A 21,821-nucleotide genomic window follows, 5' to 3' on the forward strand; every position below is an offset into this window, starting at 1 on the left:
TAATGTGGGAATGATGCAATGACATGATATGTTGTACTATGTTACATGGCTGTCTGTGGCCTATTATTGTGGGTGTGGCACATTGTGGCACCACTACATGAACAAAATAACATCCTGCCAGCACAGTGGTAGCAGTCCAAGTCATACAAGTGTGAAACTCGGTCTGTTGCAGGATGTTGTGTGATTTTATTTTCAGGAGGGTAGTTATATCTTTGCACCTGCGTGTGGCACTTGTCAGGTGCAGCAGTGGGCTGGGACTTCACTTTGGACATATATGTTTACTTACACAGGGGTAGCTGTTTCCCAAATGTAACATGTGCATGTCCCTGGTACAATACTTTTTGTAGACCCTTCACAGTTCATGACATTGCATGGTTTCTCTTTCCACCAGCCACCTTACTTTATGCACAGCACAACATTACCTTATTTGCACATTTCCCCTTGTAGGGACTTACCCTGTGTGTCTTCCTGTGTCTCTTCCAGTTCCTCATGCAGTGCACTGTCCTGCCCTGGGATTCCAACAACCAACTCCTCTGGGATGACCGCTGCAACCCGCTCCTCAAGGTCATCCAGCTCTTCTTGTTGTGATGGGCTGCCTCCTCCTGTAAGCCCAGAGTCTTTCCGGTTTTTGGCCATTTTTTCTTTAGTGCGGCGCTTGATATCATTCCACCGTTTTTTTAGGTCAATGACTGTCCGCCTAGATTGGCCCACACTGTTCACCTTGGTCAATATGTCCTGCCAAATAGCCTCTTTTTTGGATAGTGGCAATTTGGAACTAGCAAACAGCTGGTGCTGGTGGTCTGTTACCTCACTTATCAGTGTATCGTTCTCCTCAGCACTGAAATTTGTTTTGCGCTTCCTCTTTCCAAGAGTTTCTCCCTGTGTTGCAGGCTGGGCATCCTGGCTGCCATGTGGAAGGTTTCCTTGGCTGCTGCTCTGTCCTTCAGGCTCCATGGTGGCAATTTTTTCCATTTGCGGGAGAATTAGGTGATAGATGCGCGTGTTTTTGGCGTTTTTCCGGATTCTGACGCAACGTAATAGTGACGCAGCGATGCGTACACTTGCGTCGTTCCGCAAATGCGACTTACGGCATTTTTCCCGCACTTGCGTGTCTTTTCGCTACGTCAGGACGGCCGCGTCTGCGTCACTTTTCCCCGCCTTGCGCCTCCGCTTGCGGCATGGTGCGTCATTCCGTAGATATGACGCATCCGCGCCGCAAGTTTCTGACGCAGCGTGTCGTACGGAAAAGTGACGCATCCTTGCGTTTGCGCAAGGATGCGTCACTTTTCATAAATGAAGCCCCTGGTATCTAAAATCGACCTCTGTCTGTGCTATGTTGTTATGCTAATTATGCAATTATGGAACTTCAATTGTGATGTCAGTTCTCCCTTGAGAAAAATGAGGGCCAATGTTCATATGATGTCACTACCTGTCAGGTCATGAAGGTCAGAGGGTATGTGCTGTCCCTTCCACTACCCCTGGCATTTTGTTGAATGCACGCCCCTGGATGTACATAGGCCTTGAACTGCATAAGGGACCCCTAAAGGATGGGGTGCTCCCCGCCCTCGCCTGCAAAGGACTGCCTTACCCCCCTAAGAACCACCAAGTCTAAGGCCAAAGGTCAAAGTTCTGCAGTGGAACGAAAGCAGCCGAATAAGCCGCTCGGCTCCAGGTCAGACCCAATAAACCTGTTGCTCCAGTCCGACTACTCTCCACCGTCCCAGCTGCCCCTTAGTTACACATAATTACTGTACACATTGGAGCTTGCCATCAACACCGAGTCTATATATAAAGGTCCGCAGAAGGAACAAGGCAGACTCCGGCACCTGAGCAACCATGAAGGCGTTTTGTGTCGCACTCGTGGCTGCTGCCCTGTCTTTTGGTCTCGGTAAGTCTCCCCCTTCGCCACACAGAGGCAGTTCTCACAATGGTGCATATATACGTTCTTTTGTGCCCTCTTTTGTGGATAAAATGTCACTCCATGTATTTTCAGTATTTATTGCAGCGCCCATCTGTCACCTTTAGGCACTACCGAGTGTTTTAAGGTCCGTGGAGAACGTGGGGGTCGGAGTATCTGAGGCGCGTTGATGGAATATGTTCCAAGGCACCTGTCTCGAGTCTGAATATTATAATTGCCCTGGCAGTGGCGGCAGAGCCAGGGCTACGAATGACTGAAAGATATTCTTTATTTTCTGTAAAACAGACAGAATGTTAGGCGCGTGATATATTGCTCTTCCCCGTGTTTGTGGGCTGCCTCCTGAGCATTGCATCTATCTGATTGTTGATCATTTTTATGATGTAAAAGAATCGACGATTTTACTAGAAAATGTCCTTATGAAATATGATTTTTTTTTCCTGATGTGTGGTAATAAAATCCTCGCAGTACTTATAGTATCAAACAAGAAACATGGGAGTGGAGCAAGAATTTCTGCCCTTATTGGAAGTTACATCTGACCAGTTCCAAATGGTTCCTACTGGATACATTAGCAGCACCTGTGTTCTTGAGCATTGCACCATAGATCTATTGCACAGGAAACGAAACACTTGAAACCATTGTAACAAGTTGTAGGACGTACAGGGAATGAATTATGATACAGTAATACTTTTTACCATTAATGTGGGTAACTTAGGTGTTGGTTTAGCCATATTTAAACACTCTTTCACCAAGGCGAAGGGATTCCTCCTCCAAGCAATGCGTTTGCAGGCGGTGCATCTGTGAGCGCGTTAGACATTGGCCTTTTTTAAACCACTCAGGGATGGGCACACATCTCAAACGGAGGGTTGCGGGTTCTCACCCAGTATTTGTTCAAAAATGTATTTACAGATGTCACATTTGCTTGTCTATAAGGCCAGTGATATTGGGGTGGAGGCAACTATTGCCTGTAGCCCGCTTTGTAATGAACAAAATGTTATTCTGCACCTTTCCCAGCACTTAGAATTGGGGACAAGACTCCAGATTGGAGATGTGCACGCGCATGAGCGCACATGCCTTTTAACTGGCGTCACCTCTGGCTGTAGGCAGATCACAGGACATCCCCTGCACTCCTTACACCCACATCACACTGTTTACTCCCTTTGAGCACCCAATGATTGAACACCCCCATAGCTGCCAAGGTTCCAGTTTGACTATGTGTGACATTTCCATGGTTGGAGTCCGCTTATGTGTGACATTTCCAAGGTTGGAATGAGCTTGTGCGGCATTCCCATGGTTGGAATGTGCTTACGCGTGACATTCCCATGGCTAGAATGTGCTTCTGTGTGCCATCTCCATGGCTAGAATGTGCGTATGTGTGGCAGTTCCATGGCTGGAATGTGCTTATGTGTATCATTTCCATGGCTAGAATGTGCTTATGTGTGCCATCTCCATGGCAGGAATGTGCTTATGTGTATCATTTCCATGGATGAAATGTGCTTATGTGTATCATTTCCATGGATGGAATTTGCTTATGTGCATCATTTCCATGGCTGGAATGTTCTTACCCGTGGCATTCCCATGGCTGGAATGTGCTTATGTGTATCATTTCCATGGTTGGAATGTGCTTATGTGTATCATTTCCATGGATGGAATGTGCTTATGTGTATCATTTCCATGGCTGGAATGTTCTTACCAGTGGCATTCCCATGGCTGGAATGTGATTATGTGTATCATTCCCATGGCTGGAATGTGCTTATGTGTATCATTCCCATGGCCGGAATGTGCTTATTTGTATCATTTCCATGGCTGGAATGTGCTTATGTATGAAATTTCCATGGTTGGAACGTGCTTGAGTGTGGCATTTTATTGCTTTAAGTGTGACAATTTGAGGGACACTTTATCACAAGTCAAACAAAGCAACTGTGCCTGTACAGTTAATTTAGTAATAACCCTTTTTGTGCAATTTAAAGTCTTAGAAAGGACCAAAAATATTTGCAGTACACACAATGTCCCTACGTGGCTCTCCAACATTTCTACTTCACCTTACATTCCCTCGGAACAACCTTGGGTTAACATAAAAAACAATTCTTGTGATGTGTTGACAGTACTCTGGTTTGACAATGCTGTACGTCCTGAGCAACATTGATGGTAATTAGATGGATATTGACTGCTAGCTGTAACCTTTGCCCATCATTTGTCACATAGGAGGAGAATAAACGAGAGGGAACCCCCTCTCTCTGTGTGTACAATGGTGCAGTCCTGGATGCATCAAGTTTCCGTAAGGTATTCATGGCTCAGCTGTTATCCTCTCCGTCCTCAGGATCAGTGTGTGGTTATAATAGGCCACCTCCAGATCTATCGAAGCCCCGATTGCTGTAATAGCCGTGGGCTAGGGAAGGATCAGGTGAGGGCAAAACAGGAAGGAAAGGAAGGGGACTGCTGGGAGGGAGAGCTGTGAAAACAAAATAAACAATGATTGGTACCAGGTCTATTGAAGGCCCTCCTACTCCTAGATACTGACAGTATATAACAGTTCTATACCTGAACCGTGAAAGCAGCCTGCGATAACTCAGGAGATACCTCTCTTCTACTGAGAACATATAACTACAGCACGTGTCTGTCTTCCCCTGCAAACACAAAACCTCATTGTTATAACCACCCCCAGGACCTGATTTCTAGCACTACTATTGTATCACAACCGATCAATACATACCCCATTCTCTCTCAACCCGTGGGTAATCAAGATGCGGAGTCAGAACATAACGCAGTCTCTCCCTGAACACAAGAATAGGGGTTACGTCACCCAAAAGTAAAGTAAGATAAGGTTACCTGGAATGCTGTTCGGTACCTTTAAGAAATCCTATTACTTCGTCCCTGCCTGGGACCTATAGGAGTAATCCTCCGCAATAGCCGTTGCAAGAAGGCTCGCCAACGGAGGATTACAAGGCAGAAGCAACAACCACAACACGAACAAAAAGGGACTTCCTCCGCAATGAACCCTAAGATAAGGTTAGTTACTCGTGTCCTCCGCAATAGCCGATGAAAGAAGGCTCGCCAACGGAGACACGCGGGATAAAGCTACAGCGCAACCAAGGAACATTGAAGTCCTCAGCAGTTGCCGGTGGGAGAGCTATTCAACGGAGAACGAAGAAGCATCACACTGCTAGGAACACTCCTGCACTTGCCCATACGAAGAGACGCCCAGAACGATGGCGGTCAATATCCAAAATATCCGACACCGGATGACGGATGTGACGTCTTATTTATACCCCGCCTCCAGTACTGCTTAGCGTTCTGGGATATGTAGTCTGTGTACCTTCCGTACACTTTACCCTAAAGGAGGCGCGACCAAAACCTGACAGTGCATCCCCCCTCACCTAGAGCGCCGAAGGGGGCCAGGACGCTCAGGACACCGACGATGATAAGCAGCCACCAGGCGAGGAGCATGGACCCCAGACGCTGGTTCCCACGAGTTCTCCTCGGAACCGTAGCCCTTCCATGCCACCAGATAACTAAGGCCACGGACCCGCCACCTTGAATCCAGTATACCCTCCACCACGTACTCCACACCATCAGGAACCACCAAAGGAGGAGGAAGGCGCCGCACCACCGCAGCCGCAGGCTTGAGGAGGGACACGTGAAAAACAGGATGAATACGCAAGTGCATAGGCAGTTGCAACTTCACGGCCACCTGGTTGATGCGCTTCACCACTCGGTAAGGACCAATGAAGCGAGGGTTAAACACACTGTATCGCCTGAACCTGACGTTCCGAGTGGACAACCACACCCAGTCCCTGACCTGATACAAAGGACCCGGGCGCCGTTTCCTGTCCGCCGTATTCTTATATGCCACCTTGGCAGTTCTTAGAGAGCCCTGAACTTGTTCCAAAAGTCTTTTGAGATGAGAAACCCTCCTGGCAGCTTCAGGCACTTTCTCCTCCATGAAGGGTTGTACAAAAGGAAGAAACCGGGGATGATGTCCATAGGTACTATAGAAAGGCGATACCTTTGTGGCAGAATGTGTTGCATTGTTGTACGCCACCTCCGCCAGCCATAGATGCTCCACCCAGTTGTTCGTACTCTGGGACACATAGCACCGCAGGAATTGCTTCAACGTTTGGTTGAGGCGCTCGGTTTGTCCATCGGTCTGGGGATGGAAGCTTGTGGACAATGCCGTTGTGATATGAAGGGATGAGCACCAGGCTTTCCAAAATCTTGCAGTGAATTGTGAGCCCCTATCGGACACAATGACAGTTGGTAAACCATGCAGACGCACAATATGGATCATAAGAAGTTGCGCCAATTGACCCGCCGTGGGCACTTGAGGACAGGCAATAAAGTGTCCCAACTTAGTCAAATAGTCAATGACCACCAATACTGCAGTACAACCACTATCTCTGGGCAGACCCACCACGAAATCCAAAGAAATTAGTTCCCAAGGAGTAGATGGGGTAGGCATAGGCTGCAGAAGCCCCGCAGGATGCCGGTGATCCGACTTAGCTCGGGCACAAACATCACACTCTGACACCCATCGCTTTACATCGACCTTTATCGATGGCCACCAACATCTGCGCATGATTACGTCCAATGTCTTATCCCCCCCTACATGCCCAGCACTGGGAGAAGTGTGACACCATAAGAACATCTGTTTCCGCAAGGATTCCGTAGGTATCAACAATCGCCCCTTGTTAACCGGAAATCCATGTCGCATTTGCCATTCAGGATGTGTCTGTAACCATCTCTTCCAAGATTCCATCCGCACCCCATACCTTATGCCCTGTAAAAAGGCATCGGGTTGTATAACGCAGACCACCTTAACAGGGTCCACTATAGGGGTTTCATACCCCTTATCAAGTGTTTTCGTGGATGATTGACGGGTTAAGGCATCAGCCTTTCTATTGTCAGCTCCGGGCCTGAATGTAATGATAAAATGGAATTCCGAAAAGAAGAGCATCCACCTAAGTTGTCTGGGGGTGAGATGTCTAGCAGCCGCCATAAATTGGAGGTTTCGGTGATCGGTATAAACCGTCACCACGTGCTTGGCCCCCATAAGAAAATGTCTCCATTCTGTGAATGCGTTCTTGATAGCCAGGAGTTATTTTTCCGCAATGCAGTAATTTATTTCCGCCCCTGTAAGTTTCTGTGACATAAAAGCCACCGGATGTAATTGCCCTGTGTTCTCATGTCGTTGCGAGAGTATAGCTCCTATAGCAACCTCCGAAGCGTCTGCCTCGACTATATACGGGATGTCTGGATTAGGATGAGTCAATACTGGAGCGGTGACAAACGCTTCTTTCAAAGTCACAAACGCTTCATGTGCCTTCTCATCCCACCCAAAACTCTGATCCTTTTTCAGCAGTCTGGTTATGGGAGCCACCACCTTTGAGAACTGGTTGATAAAGCGCCTGTAAAAATTGGCAAATCCCAGAAAACATTGAACATCCTTGATGTTTCGGGGAATGGGCCAATCACGAACAGCCCGGATCTTTCGTTCAGCCATTTCCTGCCCTTGAGGGGTGAGCATAACACCTAAAAACTCCACGGTAGTGACATGGAAGTCACACTTGGACAATTTGCAATGCAAGCTGTGTTGTTGCAAAATCTTTAGTACAGATTTGACATGGTGTACGTGCATCTCTTCTGACTCAGAGTAGATGAGAATGTCATCGATATATACTATGACATGACGATCCAGTATTTCCCTTAGCACATCATTTAAGAAAAACTAGAACGCCGCAGGGGCATTACAAAGCCCGAAGGGCATGACCAGGTATTTGAATAACCCATACCTGGTCTGGAACGCAGTCTCCCATTCGTCCCCGACTCTCATTCTTACACGATGATAAGCTCCTTTCAGGTCTAATTTGGTGAAAATGGTGGCCTTTTTCACCTGTTCTAAGAGCACGTTTATCAATGGCAAGGGGTATCTATTTTTCACCGTTACCGCGTTGAGGGCTCGAAAGTCTACACAGGCTCTCAATTCCCCATTGGCCTTGGGGATGAAAAATAAAGGGGAGGCCGCCGGTGATCGAGATGGGCGGATAAACCCCACTTTCAACAATTTATCAAGGTACGTTCTCAAATATTTGTTTTCCGGTTCCGTCAACGCATAAAGTCTACCTTTGGGAATCACTGCCCCAGGAATTAATTCAATCTGGCAGTCGTATGGCCTGTGTGGAGGCAGCTCCTCAGCCAATACTTCATCAAATACCCCTTTGTAGTCATGGTAAATCTTTGGTAATGTTACCGCCTTCTCGGCTGCTGTGGCTATCCCTTCACCACAGGCCAGAGCAAAAGAAGGACTCTGAGCATAACGAAAATAATGTTCCTCACAATGACTGGAATTCATTACGATAGTGTCTGTTTCCCAATTAATGTCGGGGTTGTGTTTTTTCAGCCAGGGTATGCCTAGAATCACCCCGTATTGTGGTGCCTTGATAATGCTGAAAGAAACCCATTCCCTATGACTCCCAAATCGCATCTCTGTCTTGGCCGTCTGATAACTGATGGGCCCTATATCCAATTTCCTACCATCAACTGCAAACACATCGTTACAGGCGTCTTTAGGGACCAGAGGTATGCCTACTCTCTCAGCTTCCGTCATGTCCATGAAGAAGCCAGTAGCCCCTGAATCCACCATGGCCTGCGTGCTCACCTCAATCAAGCCAATCATCAGCACTATATTGATGAACAAATGTTGTGCTCCCACAACAGTATTTAACATAGAAGGGATACTGACACGACTCCAGGGAACCCCTTCCTCAACCCCAGAGTCTTTCAGTTTTCCGCCGGCTTCTCCATGGCCGCTGAAACCCCCCCCCCGATTGAAACGGAATTTGGAAAACTTGGGTTTGACAGGGCACACCCTAACGAAATGGCCTTTTTTGCCGCAATATAGACAAAGCCCATTTCTGCGCCTCTGTTCTTTTTCTGTAGTCGTTAAGGCGGCTCGGACAGCCCCTATTTCCATGGGTTCGGGGCTGGGAGGTACCGTACTATCATTGGTCTTCGCAGGTACTGAAGAGGGAATAGACCTATGCTTGGATTTACTGTCACCCCTGCGATTCTTCAACCTATGATCCAAGCGTAATACCAAATTAATCAGATCTTCGCACGACACCGGCTGAGGATCGATTTGGGCTACAATGTCCTTCATTTCCTCCGTGAGACCCTGATGGAACAGAGATGCTTGTTTAGCCTCTGGCCACTTTGTTTCAGTAACCAACCTTCTGAAGTTGTTCAAATAGGTCACGATGTCTTGATTCCCTTGACGTAGTTCAAGCAGCTCTTTATCAGCCGTGTACGTGTCTGCCCTTCTATCGAACACTTTTGTGAACTCGGCCAAAAACGCATCCCAATCATGAAGCAAAGGGTTGTTTCTTTTCACAATTGGATCTGCCCATTGAGCCGCGTCCCCCACTAGGTATGAAATGATGAAGGCTACCTTTGCCTGATTGGTGGGAAACGATCGGGGTTTACAAGAAAAATGCATCATTGCTTGCGTCAAGAATACATGTACCGACCCAGCATCCCCGTTGAAGCGTTCTGGGTTTGCTAGCGGAATACTAGGGGGTATTTCCACCACTACCGGACTGGCAGTGCCAGAACCTGACGACCCTGCACTAAAGGGGTTCTTCTGGATGGTATCCAACCAGTTCCTCAATTCAGTGCTTTCTTGCCTGGAAGCAATCAGTTCAGATTGCACTACCACCAAAGCAGCCATCACCTCGTCTAGAGTGGCCATAACCCTACAACTGACCAGGAGGACTATATATCTTGGGTCGGATATTCTGTTATCCTCCCCATCCTCAGGATCAGTGTGTGGTTATAATAGGCCACCTCCAGATCTATCCAAGCCCCGATTGCTGTAATAGCCGTGGGCTAGGGAAGGATCAGGTGAGGGCAAAACAGGAAGGAAAGGAAGGGGACTGCGGGGAGGGAGAGCTGTGAAAACAAAATAAACAATGATTGGTACCAGGTCTATTGAAGGCCCTCCTACTCCTAGATACTGACAGTATATAACAGTGCTATACCTGAACCGTGAAAGCAGCCTGCGATAACTCAGGAGATACCTCTCTTCTACTGAGAACATATAACTACAGCACGTGTCTGTCTTCCCCTGCAAACACAAAACCTCATTGTTATAACCACCCCCAGGACCTGATTTCTAGCACTACTATCGTATCACAACCGATCAATACATACCCTATTCTCTCTCAACCCGTGGGTAATCAAGATGCGGAGTCAGAACATAACGCAGTTTCTCCCTGAACACAAGAATAAGGGTTACGTCACCCAAAAGTAAAGTAAGATAAGGTTACCTGGAATGCTGTTCGGTACCTTTAAGAAATCCTATTACTTCGTCCCTGCCTGGGACCTATAGGAGTAATTCTCCGCAATAGCCGTTGCAAGAAGGCTCGCCAACGGAGGATTACAAGGCAGAAGCAACAACCACAACACGAACAAAAAGGGACTTCCTCCGCAATAGCCGTTGAAAGAAGGCTCGCCAACGGAGGAAATCCAAAGTGGAATGAACCCTAAGATAAGGTTAGTTACTCGTGTCCTCCGCAATAGCCGATGAAAGAAGGCTCGCCAACGGAGACACACGGGATAAAGCTACAGCGCAACCAAGGAACATTGAAGTCCTCCGCAGTTGCCGGTGGGAGAGCTATTCAACGGAGAACCAAGAAGCATCGCACTGCTAGGAACACTTCTGCACTTGCCCATACGAAGAGACGTCCAGAACGATGGCGGTCAATATCCAAAATATCCGACACCGGATGACGGATGTGACGTCTTATTTATACCCCGCCTCCAGTACTGCTTAGCGTTCTGGGATATGTAGTCTGTGTACCTTCCATACACTTTACCCTAAAGGAGGCGCGACCAAAACCTGACATCAGCACTGGATGCTCACGAGGAAATCCCTCCAGAGCTCAGGTCTTCTTCCTAAATAACAATACTGTTATTCATCGAAGCTCTGCACCTGTGCACACAGAGGGCCCGATTCACAGAATGAACTTAAGACTCAATCCTAAACTTACTACTATTTTGGTATTCACAGAATGCACTTCCTACTTTTGGCATTCACAGAATGAACTTACTACTTTTGGTATTCACAGAAGTTAGGATTTTGTCTTAAGTTTGTCTTAAGACAAACTTAAGACAGACTTGAGCCTTAAGTTCATTCTGTGAATCGGGCCCAGAGTGTCTGATGTGTGTTCATCCTCCAGAGGTTCCACAGCTGCTGGCCTCCCAGAAGTTTGGGGTCAGCTGTACCAGGAGCAGATGTAGCGCCTGCATGTTCTCCAGGGCCACATTTGAGTGACTCGTCCCACGTGGGTCGTGCATTCATACCACAGGAGTGGTCTCAGCAGCACTCATTACAGGTGTGGAGTCTTCCTGCGTCACTGACTGCCCCAGAGTGTAGGGAAGAGGAGAGAGAGTAAAGGAGCCGACACAGCTCTGCGAGGCGGGGAGAGGCCTGGCTGGCTCCTGCAGCACACAGGCCCTAAAGAACCCGACACTACAGGATACATGTGGGGCTGACCGGTGCCATGGCACTGGGGTAAGAGGGCTGCTTGGCCATTGTGCAGTCAAGGCGTGTACTACGTAAACACAGGGGCCTGGCAGCGCCACACATTCAGGAACTGCGGCAAAGAAGGGCGGGGCATGACAAGGAAAGTGGGAAAGCGAAAGCTGGGGTGGCAGGGGGTGCTCGTCACAAGCTGCATTTAGGCTTTATATTTTCCCTTTCAGCATCATTCAGATTAAGAAGTTCCTGGTTGGGATAGCGTGGCTTTGCTGCAGGACTGTCCTACATCAACCTGCCAATGAGCTTGCTGTATTCAGCTGTTTGCTGGGAACAGCTCGACGTGGCCCTATTCCCTAAGGACATTAACCTGCCCGGAGTTGCCGAAGTCGAGTCTGCTGGTGACGAGAGCCTGCGTGAGCTGGTGATGGTCAGGAGCCATCCAACATCTTCAAGAGCATACGGAGCGAGGGGAAGCAGGGGGTGGAGACGGCCTCCCACATCATCTTTACATCTAAGGCACTTGGGGCCATATTATCAAGAACAGGCGATAAAATTATCGCCGCTTTATAGGCAGATGGGCTTGATAATATGTCCTCGTGAATTCCCATAGCAGCCCAGGTTCTGGTGTTAACCCGGGCTGCTATGGGAATTCACAAGGACATATTATCAAGCCCATTATCGCCGTTTTAGGGGCAGGTTCCTGCCTATAAAGCTGCGATAATTTTATCGCCTGTTCTTGATAATATGCCCCTTGGTTTCTCAGTAAGGTTAGAGCACGGGTTCTTAAAATGTGCTCTTCACTAGCAGGCTGGCAAACCCCAGTAATAACCCTGCCCTGCCCTGCCCAAGCAGTTAACTAAAGACCCAGAGGCATGTATAATGGATGAGAAGAGAGGGCGGAACCATGACAGAACCTTTTGGATACAGATACCTACCTCAGAGAATTGATTTACTCCAGGAGGGACAGTCACCATATCTTCCAGTCAGTAGAACAGATCCAGGGCCCTAGCAAGACTGCCAAGGTCACCCGATGCAGGCAAGGATCGCCCACCCTGAGCTGAGCAGTAACACTCAGTAGAGATTGTGGTCCAGTAGGTCTCAAACACCCCTGAATCTCCTGCTCTACACCCCAAAACAGAGAGGTTAGCAAGCTTAGCAAGATGGGTAGAATAATGGGGGGTATCAACCCTCCATTATTCTACCCATCCTCTGGATCCCAAGGATGATCCAACCTGCCTATTGATACTAGTCATCAAAGTCCTGTTGTCCGTTTACTACTTGTTGCAGGGAAGCTGCCCTCTTCCCTCTGTGCTCTTTGTGGTGTTGAGCTGACCCAAACCCTTACTAAACAGACAGGCAGCTTTCATCTCTGCCTCTACCCGCGCCTGCTACTTTTGGCACCAGCCCCACTCCTTCAGTGATATTTTCATTCTTGGTGCTCCTTTATGCACTTCAGTATGCTCCCACCTGCACCGTGTGCTAGGGGAGAGCAGAGAGCACTGGAAGAGCAGGGTACTAAGGAAAATCACAAGATACAACTGAAACACAGGGAATAAAGAAGGGGCGCCGGGGCGAGATTAGGACTGCAAAGAGTAAGCATGGAGGGGAAAGGGGTAGCAGCATGGAGTGTAAAGGAGAGTAGGGATTGTTTAAACACACACACAGGTACTGAACAAGCAGCATCAATTCTCTTCACTCCCATTCAAAGAGCCTGTACTGCATGGGAACCATTTGCAAAAGCTTTGCATGCAGATATGTATACACACACAGCTTACTGAAGGTCCACTGGCGCACACATATTAGGAATTATATGGTCATCAGAAGTGCCACCGTTTCTTGTACACAGAAGGGGGGTCAAATGGGTATCAGCAGTGCACAGAGATCAGTGTTCACAGGGGCATCAACAGTGAAGGCTTTTATTCATTAGAGGCAACAGGTATTTCAGACCTTGCATCCTTGGTGTGGTTTTCCCCTAACCTTTTGCCTTCGGACTTCCTGTTTTTGCTGACTTCATTTTTGCTGGCCTTAGGACTCTGCACACTTTACCTCTACTAACCAGTGTTAAAGTACTTGTACTTTTCCCCCAAAACATAGTAACATTGGTTTATACCACAATTGGCATATTTTGTTTACTTGTAAGTCCCTAGTAGAGGGGCACTACATGTGCCCAGGGACTGTAAATTAAATGCTACTAAACTATTAAACTGCAATTGCGACCTGGAACAGTAAAACCTTTTGCCAGGCCCAAACCGGCATTTTTAATACATATAAGTCACCTCTGGGAGGGTGGGGCCTTGACAGCCCCAAGGGCAGGGTGCAGTGTATTTATTGTCCTGGTACTTTTACATTTGTTTTTCACTACTGTAAGGCCTACCTCTCCCATCTATTAGCATTGGAATTAACATATTTCATTTTATAAGCGTACTTTGCAAATTGAAAAAGGTAACTGGATCAAGTTTTGTGTCTCTGGAAAACTATAATCCAGACTTATGGTGAAGTCTGATTTTAAATTACAATTCTAAAAATGCAATTTTGAGAAAGTTGTCATTTTCATACCTTCCTCATTTTGTGCCTGCAGCCTGTCTCTGGGTCACATGACTGGGTGTGGGTCAAAGTCGGGCTTTGTGTAGTCCTCCTAAATAGCCACACACAATAGGAGCTTTGGTGTGACTGGATGTGCCATCACTGGCAGGATGGGAGGGAGAAGCTGGACACAGCCACACTTACACATGAATAGGCTATGTCCTGCCTCCACACAAAAGGCTGCATGCCCTGTGTAGTTAGTCTGGATCCAGGGAAAGAAAGGCAGGGCATCAGTGCACTTCAAAGGCAAGCCTCTAGAATCTTCTTTCCCACTTCAAAGGCACAGCTGTGTATAAAAAAGAGACATCAGACACCAACTCTTCAGAACACTTCTGGACCTGTGGATACTATGCCAGGAAGAAGGACCTCTGTGATGTTCCAAGGACAGCCACTCTGCTGGAGTGCTGTTTTGAAGGAGTGTGCTTGGTATGCCAAATGTGCTACTGGATTCAAGCTAGTCTGTTTGATGAGGGGTGATATCCTGAAACCGGTACCAGGATGTTTGCTTCTTGTCCAGAGAGGACCTGACTTTTGAAGCTTGAAGGTGATTCTCTTTATGACTGGGAGCCAGTAGAGTTGGATGTGTTATGTGATGTGGCTGCAGCGGGGTTGTCAAGGTCCCGTCTGGCTACGGCATTTTGAACATTCTGTAGTTTCCTGAGCTGTTTCTGGGTGTCGCCGGCATAGTCGAGTCTGCTAGGGAGGAGTGCGCGGGTGACCGTCTTTCTGGATTCTGTGGGGATCCATCAGAATCTCTTTCGCAGCAGACAGAGCGTGTGGAAGCAGATTGAGGATACGATGTTGATCTGGCGGTTCATTGTGAGCGAGAAGTCCAGTATATGTTCACATACAACAAAGAGGAGTACCTGGGTTGTGGAAGTTTAGACAAATAGAAGCCCTTCATTAGTTTATTCATCCAAGGGTGTTCTCCTCAAGATGTTTACACATCTTGCTCCCAATCCCCAGCGGCTGGCATTGGATATTATGAGGACGTCAGGAGAAGAACGGAAGATTGCCCTCCTACTCCATGCATTTCTGTGGAAGGGAAATAGACTTAGAGCATGTCATCTCTTTCCTGAGGTAAACCGCTTTGACTATTTGAATGGCGCTGTAGTGCAGTGGTCCGGGGAAGATCGCCTGGATTGATAATGCTAGGAGATACACGATCCAGCCTGAAAGAGATCTTGTCTCTCTGTAAAACCATGTGAGGTTGCTTATTAATCTTTGTAATTTTTCCTTCTGGTAGGCTTAGTGTGAAATTATGGTGAATCCCAGGAAGGTCATGGACTGGTTTGGAGTGAGTTTTGACTTGTTCTGACTTATTATGAAAGCAAGTCCCTGTTACAAGGCAATAAATGTGTTCAGGTAGTGTTTCAGATGATCCCAACATTGATCCATTTTCAAGGTGTATAGATAAATTATGCCCCTCGTCCGTACGTGTTCCAAAAACCAAGAGTAACAGCTTTGTAACGCATCACAGGACTGAGGACAGACCAACGGTAGTGCAATTAACTCATAGACCTGTTCTCTCAATATGAATTGAAGTAATCTCTTGTTGGGTACGATATAGGGTCTGTCAGATAGATGTCCTTTAAACCAATTCGTACTAATCAATCCCTGGGGAGAAGAACATCTCTCAGGAGGTGGATTTTGAAGTGGCGATATAAGCCACATTCATTAAACTCTTTTAGGTTTTTGTCATGGGCCTGAAACCCTTATCCTTTTTCTGCACCATAAACAGTTTTCTTATAAAAATCCCTGGCAAGGATTACTGACCTGCAAATCACACCTTTACTATTCAGTCCTTTACTTCGTTTTCTATGTATGCCATCTCCATGGGAAAAAAGGCAAAGATTTGGGGAGTGTGGTCTGTTGAGAGGTACAACTCGATGTTGAGCCTTGTACTATCTCTAATATCCACAGATCTTAGAATGTTTGTTTCCAATTGTCTGTGAAGCCCTGTAGTCTCCCACCGATTTTTACCTGTGGAAAAATGGATAAAAATTATTGGAATATCCTCCTCAAGCATTTGATCCTCCTGTGAAAATGCCTCAATTTTCCTGCCTCTGCTGGCTCCTATTGAGGGAAAGAAAGTTCCTTGTTGCTGGGAATCATGCCAGCCATTGTTTCTCCTTCTCTGTCCGCGAAGTGCACCTTGGGCGGGGCCTTGCTGCCATGCTCACATGGAGGAGTGGCCCCTATTTCTTTCAGACCCTGGGAAAACCTTTCAGATAAATATCTTTTTCATGGAAGATTGGGCCTTGACCAAGGCTGAAAAGGTGGCCAAAAATGCCCCAAGATCCTTTTCAAATGCTTCACCGAATAAATTGTCCTGTTCAACATCACCTGCTTGAGATGAGGAAATGCCCCACAACTTAGGATCTATCTTTATTAAGAAAGACCTGTAGCAGAAAGGTCACAGTTAGCATGTCCCTGAATGCAGATCGCCCTTTGCACACATCCCAAGGCTGTATCCACCAGCATGGGGTTCCCCGATGCCTAGGTGTTTTCAGCCAGCTCTAGTATCTTGGTGCGTGGGGCAATAACATAGAAGGGTTTGCCCTGAAACTCTCTCCATGAGTGGTCACTGCCCTTTTTCAGGTCTTTAATGTATTTCACAAGAATGATACATATCTTTGTGTCTATCTCTGTGGTCACGGTAATCTTACCCTCTAGGGAAGGTCTGGGGCACTCTACCCTCAACTTCAACTTAACCTCCTTGCCAAAAGGTTGTCTAGTTTTACTGGTGACATAGTCAGCCACCTTTTAGCTCATCAGCTACTCCAAAGTTCTCTGGTGGTAGAGCTGGTCTGGCTCAAACATCAGATTGGGATTCATCATGTCCCATTGATTCTGGAGTACCTGGGTTAGGGTGCCAAGGCCTGCTGCACCCTGGTCCCTTTTACGAGGAGGAATTATCATCACCGTCCCACCAATCTGTTAAAGGATCGGAAATTTCAGTGACTGTTTCGGATATAGTGCCTCCTGAGTATGTGCTTGAGCATGCACGCATTTTTAGTGAAGGTTTTGTGTAGTCTTTCAATGCTATCTAGGAGCCCCATGTCACACTTTCTGACAGCATTCCTAGGCGAAGGGTCCTCCGCAACCAGAGGCATCCGAGGAAAAAAGGAAATATTGCCTTGCCAAGAAATTCAGATATCTAAGCTGCCAGTTTATTTAATTGATCATTGATGGGTTGCAGAGCCTCTGTTACTCCCAAAGAGATGAAGGAGTCAGGCCCGTCTGGGATAAAGTAGTCTCCAGAGGGCCATGCCTCATCTTTGACTTTTGGGCACTGTGAATATTTGTGGTCCTTAAAGACCTGTAGAATAAAGGGCGGGAGCACCACCAGAGTAGGCACTAACACTAATATAAAAATATAACATACACCTTACAACATAGCACCAGAACAACTCAGGGGCAGATTTGCTATACATGGCTACAGCCAACAGGTTTTGGATGGTGCAAAGATAAAAGCGAATAATAAATGTAGAGAACAGCTGTTGTTCGCAGATAGGAAAAAAAGCACAGGTAACAGCAGGAACCAGAACTCCCCTTCATTACAGGCTACAACAAGCAAAATAAAAAAACAAAATACATTTTCCAGAAACATTAGCTTCTACTTCAGAGTGATCCAGTGATTGGTTCAAAAATACACAGTAGACCACTCATTGCATACTGCAAGGAAAGCTCAATGAGAGAAGATCTTGTAATAAGCAGTCCAGAAGTACAACAACAAGGGACATAGCTTAGTGGGAGTGAGGATTCAGAAAATGCCACAAGAGCAAAGCTTGTAATTATAGAGTGAATACTACAGAAGTACCTTCACCTTTTTTGGACAGGGTGTGGAAAATTGAGAGATCACTCAATTGTAGGAGTGGTTTTGCCCTTTATGTATTGAGGGGCACTTGCCCGAACCTCCACATAGGAAGTACCATTTTGAGAGCACATCAGTGTATCTTGCAACATGTTAGAGCTACTTAGAACAAAGACCACACCTGTACGGTGTCCAGGCACTTTAAGGCAATACATGCAAGCAAGGAAGAAGATCTTAGATACTTTGTATTGATCAAGTGTAAAAGAGAATGAGGGGCGGCAGAAGGGAGAAATGCTTGAGACAGCTCGAATCCAGACAAATCCTCAGGTTCAATTCTAAGATGCAAATTGGTTGAAATATAGAAGAAGATCTTCATGTCCATCTATAAAATAAGATCATTAGTTTTCATTTAATAGAGTCAATTCAGCCAGCCATTACACATAATATAGATTTTAAAATGTATTGGGTTTCATGTAAGCACTTGTAGGCACTTAATGTTGGAGAGGTATCATCTGATTGATACATGCAGGTGTGTACTAAAAGGATAGTGCAATTTGACATATATATGTATCAATATATATGTATCAATATTGACATTTTATTGCTTGGGGGCACTTGCCCACAATTGTGAAATAGACACATGATGGGAGTAAAACATTCCCATTGCTAGTGTTCCAAAATAATAGGGACATTTGTGAAAATCATTGAAGTATTATATCATTTTCTACAATAATCTTTTATAGTTTTTTAATTGGGCTTGTTTTTAACTCTTACCAATCGAATATTTCTGTAAGGGTTTTTTTGCCATAGCTTGCACATGCTATGTATCTGGTCTATGGAACAATTGCACTTTTTTGCATTATGCACTTTAACAGAGGTAATTGTTATTGTTATTGCTAGTAGTCACATGCACATTTGGATAATGTTTATGACTCGAAAAGTCTACTCTTGTAGTCCAGTTTGTATATATAAAATATACAGTTAGATGTGAATGATTTGATATGGGTTGTCTGCATTGTGATTAAGTATGGGCGAAGTTTGCGAATTCGCGTTCCGCGAATTTGCGCGAAATTGAATTCGCAATCCGCAAAATCCGCGAATTCGTGCGAATTTGCAGATTTTTCTTTTTTTGCATGTTCACGGGGCTTTTGCGTGTTCGCGGGCCGCTTGCATGGGGAAGTTACCCATGCGGTTGTGTATGGGCACAGCACCCTCTGGTTCACCACTGCCACTCTCTGGTTCATCACTGCCAACCTCTGGTACACCACTGCCCCCCTCTGGTTCACCCTGCCACCCTCTGGTTCACCCCTGCCACCCTCAGGTTCACCACTGCCACCCTCTGGTTCAGCACTGCCACTCTCTGGTTCACCCCTGCCACCTTCTGGTTCATCACAGCACCTCTGGTTCACCACTGCCACCCTCTGGTTAACAACTGTCACCCTCTGGTTCAGCACTGCCACCCTCTGGTTCACCACTGCCACCCTCTGGTTCACCCCTGCCACCCTTTGGTTCACCACTGCCACCCTTTGGTTCATCACAGCACCCTCTGGCTCACCCCAGCCATCCTCTGGTTCCCCACTGCCACCCTCTGGTTCATCACAGCACCCTCTGGTTCACCCCTGCCACCCTCAGGTACAGCACTGTCACCCTCTGGTTCACCACTGCCACTCTCTGGTTCACGACTGCCACCCTCTGGTTCACCCATGCCACCCTCTGGTTCACCACTGCCACCCTCTGCTTCATCACTGCCACCCTCTGGTTCATCCCTGCCACCCTCTGGTTCAGCACTGTCACCCTCTGGTTCACCCCTGCCACCCTCTGGTTCATAACTGTCACCCTCTGGTTCATCACTGCCACCCTCTGGTTCACCACTCCCAACCTCTACCGAGACCTTTTGTGAAGCAGTGGCAGCACAAACGATGCGCCATGGTGCTGGGTATTAACGTGACGCATCTGAGAGATGCATCACGTTGTAAAGCCCTGCGCCCTCAGGAGGCGTTCCGGTGTAGGGGAGGGCGTTCCTGCGCAGGAATGCCTCCTAAAAGTGGCTGAGTGAAATCTACAAGAATTCATTCAGTCACTTTTAGGCCAATGCTGTGGCAAACCCCTGCACCTGCTTGAGGCAGGCGCAAGGCTTGTTGCAGCATTGGCAAGATAGGGCCCCCCAGAGCATTGCTGGAGCTGCGGCGCAAGCTCGACGCAGCTCCAGCAATGCCCTGCTTTTAGGGCACAGATGCGTGACACATCTGTGCCGTTTTTGCCACATGGTGCGCCGCATTGTAAGTGCGGCGCACCATGGGTGGCGGAGCAGCGGTGCACAATAACTGGCGCATCCCTGGGGATGCGCCAGTTATTGTAAATCTGCCCCTATACATTTAGCCAACGAGGAAGCACTTACTGATTAGACAGTAGAAAGTACTCCAGTTGAGTAGAGGTATTTCACAAAAAGGTGGCATCTTCGTGGACAAACACGCAGGGCGGGATTCATTCTGCCCCCCGTTAGGCCCGTTTTTTGTGCCCTTCTGCCCTCTGTTTGACTCGTTTTTCCCTTGTTTTTGTGCCCTTCTGCCCTCTGTTAGATTCGTTTTTCCCTTGTTTTTCTGCCCTTTTGCCCCCTGGTAGACTCGTTTTTTGTGCCCTTCTGCCCTCTGTTAGACTCATTTTTCCCTTGTTTTTCTGCCCTTCTGCCCTCTGTTAGACTCGTTTTTTGTGCCCTTCTGCCCTCTGTTATTCCCTTGTTTTTGTGCCCTTCTGCCCTCTGTTAGACTCGTTTTTTGTGCCCTTCTTCCCTCTGTTAGACTAGTTTTTGTGCCTTTCTGCCCTGTTAGACTATTTTTTTGTGCCCTTCTGCCCTCTGTTAGACTCGTTTTTCCCTTGTTTTTCTGCCCTTCTGTCCTCTGTTAGGCTGGTTTTTTGTGCCCTTCTGCCCTCTGTTAGACTTGTTTTTCCCTTGTTTTTCTGCCCTTCTGCCCTTTGTTAGACTGCTTTTTGTGCCTTTCTGCCCTCTGCATCACCACATCATCACTCAGCGCTACCCGAGCATCACTCAGCAACACCACATTATCACTCAGCACCACCAGATTATCACTCGGCACCATCACAGCACCACTCAGCGCCACCACAGCATCAGTCAGCGCCACCACAGCATCACTCAGTGCCACCACATTATCACTCAGCACCACCACAGCACCACTCAGCACCACCACAGAATCACTCAGCACCACCACAGCATCACTCAGCACCACCACAGCACCACTCAGCACCACCACAGCATCACTCAGCACCACCACAGCATCACTCAGCACTACCACAGCATCACTCAGCACCACCACATTATCACTCAGCACCACCCCATTATCACTCAGCACCACCACAGCACCACTCAGCACCACCACAGCATCACTAAGCACCACCACATCACCACTCAGCACCACCCCAGCATCACTCAGCACCATCCCAGTATCACTTAGCACCACCACAGCACCACTCAGCATCACCACAGCACCACTCAGTACCACCACAGCACCACTCAGCACCACCCCAGCATCAATCTGAGCAACCATTCAACAACAACTGGTTCAAATATGTTCTCTCAATGTTTCAAACTTTATTACAAATGTCACAAAAAGATGTTAATATTTCACTTCTGTTCTTGGATTTTCGTTACAATAAAATACACTGAACATAATCTTCACAAACGTTATTTACAAAAGTTTAAGCTATTGCCATTATAAATTAAAATCACTTTTATTTAAGTATTAATTATTTAAAAAAATTAAAAGCCATTGTAATTTGTAATATCAATACAGCTAAGTCACGTAAATACAAAACATGTTGCATTACAAATGCTATAGGTGTCACATTTGCGAAAGTTATAACTATTGGCATTGTAAATGACAAAGCTATTAATTTAGCTATTTTCAAAACCAACACATAAATAAAAAAAATTGTCATTTACAAGACCAATAGCC

General features: G+C 46.9%; 1 protein-coding gene across 1 annotated transcript in view; it reads left to right on the forward strand.

Moving 5' to 3' along the window:
* The first annotated feature begins 1,794 nt into the window (after positions 1-1,794).
* The window catches only part of LOC147724771 (prostate stem cell antigen-like), a 71,404-nt gene continuing 51,377 nt past the window's right edge, over positions 1,795-21,821 (forward strand). The window contains exon 1 of the mRNA XM_086967063.1: positions 1,795-1,888. Coding sequence (XP_086823189.1) covers positions 1,837-1,888 — 52 coding nt within the window. The 5' untranslated portion in view covers positions 1,795-1,836. The remainder of the gene's footprint in view (positions 1,889-21,821) is intronic.

Source organism: Lissotriton vulgaris, chromosome 4_1 (assembly GCF_964263255.1).
Source record: "Lissotriton vulgaris chromosome 4_1, aLisVul1.2, whole genome shotgun sequence".
Taxonomy (NCBI): Eukaryota; Metazoa; Chordata; class Amphibia; order Caudata; family Salamandridae; genus Lissotriton; species Lissotriton vulgaris.